The sequence below is a fragment of the Denticeps clupeoides genome, chromosome 3, assembly GCF_900700375.1.
Source record: "Denticeps clupeoides chromosome 3, fDenClu1.1, whole genome shotgun sequence".
NCBI classification, from domain to species: domain Eukaryota; kingdom Metazoa; phylum Chordata; class Actinopteri; order Clupeiformes; family Denticipitidae; genus Denticeps; species Denticeps clupeoides.
The window spans coordinates 19,242,477-19,248,644 of record NC_041709.1 but is presented as its reverse complement, the minus strand read 5'-3'; the positions used below and the strand labels follow the sequence as shown (position 1 = coordinate 19,248,644).

The window sequence follows — 6,168 nt, the reverse complement described above, 5'->3', positions numbered from 1 at the left end:
GAATGAACACATGTGGAGTTATGTACTTAACAAAAAGTGGAGACCTGGTCTCCACAGTCACCGGACCTGAACCCAATCCAGATGGTTTGGGGTGAGCTGGACCGCAGAGTGAAGGCAAAGGGGCCAACAAGTGCTAAACACCTCTGGGAACTCCTTCAAGACTGTTAGAAAAGCATTTCAGGTGACGACCTCTTGAAGCTCATCGAGAGAATGCCAAGAGTGTGCAAAGCAGTAATCAGAGCAAAGGGTGAAACTAGAATATAAAACATGTTTTAAGTTTGGTGCCTTCAGTGAGAATGTAAATGGTCATGAAAATAAAGAAAACACATTGAATGAGAAGGTGTGTCCAAACTTTTAGCCCGTACTGTACATATCTCCTGTAGGTTTGGGAACTATCTAGGACGTGGCCCACACTTGGAATTTTTGTTAAGGACCTTTTAGGTGTCCAGCCCACCAGGTTAATACCAGCCCAAATAAGTAAGACATTTTTTGACCAACTGGACTCACATGAGAAGTTTTTTTCATGAGCTGTCTTTAGAAATGGCATACAGAAATGCCGCTCAATGGCCAAACAAATAAAAAAACACCCGGACAATACGGGACGGTGTGCAACTCTGCCATATGCCATATGTGCCATATGAATGTGCCATATGAATGACGTTTGCGTGAGGGCGGGCGCTACTGAACACGCCCTACACGAACTGGAACCGCGCGCTGGTGACGTCACCCCCAACATTCCGGTGTCATGGCGGCGTCCATAGAGAGTCTTCTGTCCGAAATCTCCCGCTCCGAGGACCCGATGGAGGGCCTGAAAAGCCTGCGGACGGCCGTGTTCGCCGTCCCCGCAGGCAGCCTGCGGGAAGCGCTGAGCGGGTCGCGGCTGGAGGTGATCTTCTCTCTTCTCGACACGAACGACAGGTGCGGCTTGAGTTGCTGCCGAGTCACAGCGCTGGCACCAGTTTCAGGGAGGCCGAAAAGTTCCCGAGCAGCTTAATAGAACTCCGAACGGGCTAACGCGCATTTCAACAAAGACGCCACATGTCCTGTGTCTGTTGAATTCTGGGGAAAATGTCTCATGCGTCAAAGTGGCTGCAGTCCAAAATATCGTAATCCTGCAAATGAAATAAAATCTGTGCGGAAAAAAAACTTCCTTTACCATAGTACCGTAATGCAGACCACTGTCACTCATTTGATCTTCTGTCCTTCCCGTGTAGGGAACAGGTCCAGGTGTGTGTGGACATTTTGGGACGTGTCCTGCAGGCTCAGGACCCCACACACTTGTATCACATCTGGAAGGTGGAGCTGGAGAACGGCCTGCAGCATCCAGATGACTCAGTCAAGGTCCTGACACTCGCACAGGTGCGTATGTTCACACAGCGATGCATTATCGTAGATTCCACAATCACGATTGAACTGTATATGCATATGTAAATAGGACCATTACCATAACATCAGCCTTATATGTGTGTGATGATAACTGTTACATCAAGGCTCATATGCTCATTGAGGCAGAGTGGCCTAGTGGTTAAGGAAGCAGCCCCGTAATCAGAAGGTTGCAGGTTCGAATCCTGATCCACTGAGGTGCCACTGAGCAAAACACCGTCCCCACACACTGCTCCCTGGGCGCCTGTCATAGTTGCCCACTGCTCACCAAGGGTGATGATTAAAAGCAGAGTGCACATTTAGTTGTCACTGTGTGCTGTGCTGCACTGTCTCACAATGACAATCACTTTCATATACTATCACAGTCACATCAGTGATTATAGTGTTGTTGTGAATCTACCACACATTTCCTAGAGTTGCCACTATTTAGAGTGACTAACATTTTTTTGTTTGTGTGTGTGTGTGTTTGTTCAGCTGGGCCGTATTGTGAACAGTGTAGAGGCTCCTACGGCGGTACTGGGCAGCGAGGTCATCATGAGGAGGGTTATCCAGTGTATCACAGATGAAAAGATCTTGGTTGCTAAAGAGGTATAAACTTGTTATCTGTATTCAAAAAACATCAACAAAAAAGATTGATATTGGCTTTTCATTTAACAGGTGAGATCAGGTGCTGTAAACCCTTATTTTAAACTGGCTGTGGAGTTTTCTTGTTGGATTGTGTTACCCTGAGTGCTAAAGCTGTTTTGTTGTAGGCCATTTCCACCTTGGTTAAAATGTGTCAGTGTAAAGCTGGACTGGATGCTCTCTTCAGCACCCACCTTGGAGAACTCAAGAATGTCATGGCAACCAGTGACGTCATCAGATACCGAGTGTATGAGGTCTGCGTGACTCACTTGTCATCCGCTTTCGTCACCTTGCCTGCTTACGTTCTTTTGGATCTGATTTCTTCCTCCTCATTGTTTCCTCCCTCTAGCTGGTGGTGGACGTGTCCTCAGTGTCGCCTGTGTCTTTGGGTTACTGTGCCAATAGCAACTTAATCTCACAACTGCTGCAGGAGCTGACGGGGGATGACATACTGGTCAGGTAACACAGACAGACAGTTTTCAGTAGGGCTTCCACCCCCCCCACACAGACACACACACACACACACACACACACACACACACACACACACACACACACACACACAACTCAGGTACATCCCTGATTCCAAAAAAATGCATGCAAGTGGTTAATGTCTTCTTTTTACATGAAAAAAAAAGAAATTCATGCAATATATAATCTGTCCTTCAGGGCTACTGCCATAGAGATGGTGACCTGCCTGGCAGAGAGTCAGCATGGACGTCAGCATCTGGCCCAGCAGGGTATAATGGACCAAATCTCCAACATGATAGTTGGTGCTGAATCTGATCCCTTCAGCAGTTTATATTTGCCAGGTATGAATATTGTGTGTGTTTTTCATGTCCTGATTGGATTGTATGTAACATGTTTTTGGATGAGGACAAGGCGCATATTTTGCCTTTCTTTTTTATGTGTATTATTTGAGATGACCGTAAAGCTCTACTCTACATCCTTGATCTCCTTGAACTCAAATGTTGCACTACTGTGGCTGACCATCCCTGCCCATATTCTGCACAATCAACAATTAGCTGCAATGTCACATAAAATAAGTCTGCATTCATCTGAATTCACGTACCAATTTAGTATAAGGTAATCTGTCTATTTAATATAAAGTACAACGCTATCATGCTTGTATATGAGTTGTAATGTATTAAAATTGCAGTCCATTGGATGTTAGTATGGAACCTCCTGCCACTTGTTTTACAGCCACAAACGTTAATTGAAGGATAACTTTATTCAATTGTGTTTTTAAGCATAAGGTCAAATGTTAGTTTATAGAGTACATGTTTACACATTTATGGTGTGTGTGTGTGCGCGCACAGGCCTGGTGAAGTTCTTTGGAAAACTGGCTCTAATGGACAGTCCACAGCATGTGTGTGAGTGTTTCCCTGCCTTCTTGAAGACCGTATCCGACATGGTCTTGGGTTCGGACGACACCCACATCACCGTGGCTCTTGACACACTGGGTGCACTGGGCAGCACTGTGGAGGGAAAACAGGTCCTGCACAAAACAGGTTTGTCTACATGTTTTCCAGTTAATATTAGAAAACCTTCATGTTCGTAAATATGGGGGTATTAAGTTTGGAATCAAACACTTATTTCCAAAACGTAGTTTTAGTATTTTATTTATTTATTTTACTGAAATTAAATGGTAGCTTTTAGCTTTACAATCTTGTATCAAAAATGTATCATATATGTGTGAGTTATACATTTGTGTTTTTATTTGTACTAATGCAAGGCTTTTCAAATGCTTGGAAAAACCTACTTCTACATACTTTAGACACTTCATATGGAATGTGAAAGTGACTTGTTGTCATATGTGACAGCACAGCACCCAGTGCTCACAGTGAAATGTGTCCTCTGCTTTTAATCATCACCCTGAGTGAGCAGTGGGCAGCCATGACAGGCCCCCCGGGGAGCAGTGTGTGGGGACGGTGCTTTCCTCAGTGGCACCTTGACGGTTCGGCATTCGAACCGGCAACCTTCCAATTATGGATCCACTTCCTTACACTCTAGGCCCTTGTGTGTGTCCCTTTCCTCTCATGTATCTTTCTGTAGGTGGGAGGTTTAACGCAGTTTTGAAGAAGATGAGTCAGCTGGTTCGAGACGGGCCGACTGAGCTCCGTGTTCGCTGTCTGGACGCCATTGCCCAGCTGCTAACCCTGCCAGTAAGTATACTTCCTGCTTCTCCAATAGGAAATGTGACAACACTGTGCCAAGTTCAAAATATCCTGACCTCTGTTGAGATGAGGATGGTCAATTGTCTTTAATTTTTATAAATTCGGCAAAAGTAACGGGCTACCTCTCAAATAAGAAAGCAGCACTCTCTCGTGTATCGTTGTTCAGCCATGTAGTCTGATTCAACAACAACGTTTATTTCTTATATTGCCCATAATCACATACAGTATGTCTCAATGGGCTTTGACAGGCCCTACAGTTGACCCTTCTGCACACAAAAAAAAAAACTCTAGGAGAGAGGAAGAAATGTTGGGAAGGAGTGATACAGGGAGTGACCCCCTTCCGGGGTAGAGTGAGCCTGCAATTGGTGTCAGTGCAGGGTTGGTGATGATTTGTCCAATAAGAGAAAAAGTCCTGCAGTTGTAGAGGTGGAAAAGTCCAAAATGCAGTAAAGAGCAATAGAGCATCTGTCCATGTTCGGAGGTACTGGACAGTGCAGAGTAGTTTTAGATTCCCGTCTGACTTTTTCTTCCTTGTAATTGAGCACAGCAAAAACCTGCAAACCATGAAACCATGTCCTTATAGGTGGAAGACCAGACAGAAGACCTGTGTGTATTGTTGGAGTCGTGGTTCTGCTCTCTGAGTTCTGAGCCCATGGAGATGTTCCGTAACATCACCACACAGCCCTTTCCTGAGCTGCACTGTGGAGCCCTGCGTATCTTTTCGGTGAGTGACTTGGGAAGTTCATTGTACACATGTACATCTAAGTAAGGTATTTTATGCTATATAAAAAATAAACCAGTGGTGTTTTGAGGAGCCATGACTGCAGTACTTCAAATTAACCAGCAGAGGCGCCCTTGTTAAATACTTTCCTTGTTTGTGAGTTGGTGATGCAGTATCTAGCTTTCAACTGTATTTATTATTGGAATCAGACCAGTTTTATGTTTTCATTTGTTTCTCATGCTAAATTGTCTCAAACTTTAAAAGTTGAGATATGCCTTACAAAACATAACATGCCCTGTCTTGGAACATGCACGCGTTGCGGTACACAGGATTTATCATGACAGGCATAACGTAAGGTCAGCCGTCTCTGCTGAAGGTCTGACTGCTCCAAACTGGGATGAATAAATCCTTTTAAGGTTTTATGTCTTCTTGCTGTTGTCTGCCTTTGAGAACCTGTGTCACTACAATGGATGATATGCAGTGACACCGGTGTGTGTTGTGATTTCTGTGTATTTTAGGCCATTGCCACTCAGGCCTGGGGACAGAAGTTGATGCTTAGGACGCCGGGGTTTGTGGAATGGACTGTGGACCGATCCTCAGGAACAACCAAAGAAGCGAAAGATGCCAAATTTGAGCTGGTGGGCGCTCTGGCGAGTTCTCCCACCATAGTAGAAAACCTTGGCTCCCAGAATGCATTGCGTCTGAGATCGTACTTGAAAGAGGGCCCATACTATGTGAATGCAGTGGCTTTGGTCTCCACAGAGGGAGGTGACTAAGGCATTAACACTTGTTTTGTAATTGTGCATAATAAAAATATCAGTGTGTATGTGTTAATTGTGTGCAGATTTATTTCCCGTTCTTTATTTGTTTTGCTGCTTGTGGTGATGCTAGTTCTAGTGAAATTAGGAAAAAGCAGGAAGTGTCCAACATTTTGTCCCAGCGCCAACCAGGTGATGACATTGAGATTGTCATGTAACACACCTATTACGAAAAAGCAGGAGAGGGGATATGTGATGATGAAAATGCACTCAAAAGTTCATTTGCAAAACAAAAGGAGAAAAAAAGTTGAATATCAGCATTTATTATAGTTCAGTATATTTCTTTCAAACGTATCTTATTAAATAATCCTCCGTGCAGCAGTTATAACTTGGGAGAATTTGGGCCTTCCATATGTCACTTTGTTTAGGAAATTCTAATAATCAGTAATGCTTTAAAGTGACAACCTTGCATTAGTGAACACAGCATTTCACTTGAACTCGAGGC

At 44.2% G+C, this 6,168-nt stretch overlaps 1 protein-coding gene across 1 annotated transcript; it reads left to right on the top strand.

Moving 5' to 3' along the window:
- Window positions 1–708: 708 nt before the first annotated feature.
- On the top strand, window positions 709–5,739 carry psmd5 (proteasome 26S subunit, non-ATPase 5). The gene is made up of 10 exons (XM_028974637.1): window positions 709–918; window positions 1,215–1,359; window positions 1,858–1,971; window positions 2,136–2,261; window positions 2,357–2,466; window positions 2,677–2,819; window positions 3,327–3,518; window positions 4,063–4,172; window positions 4,768–4,908; window positions 5,424–5,739. Exons 1-10 carry the CDS (start codon window positions 746–748, stop codon window positions 5,679–5,681), a joined length of 1,512 nt encoding a protein of 503 aa, XP_028830470.1. The 5' UTR covers window positions 709–745; the 3' UTR covers window positions 5,682–5,739.
- The last annotated feature ends 429 nt before the right edge of the window (window positions 5,740–6,168 follow it).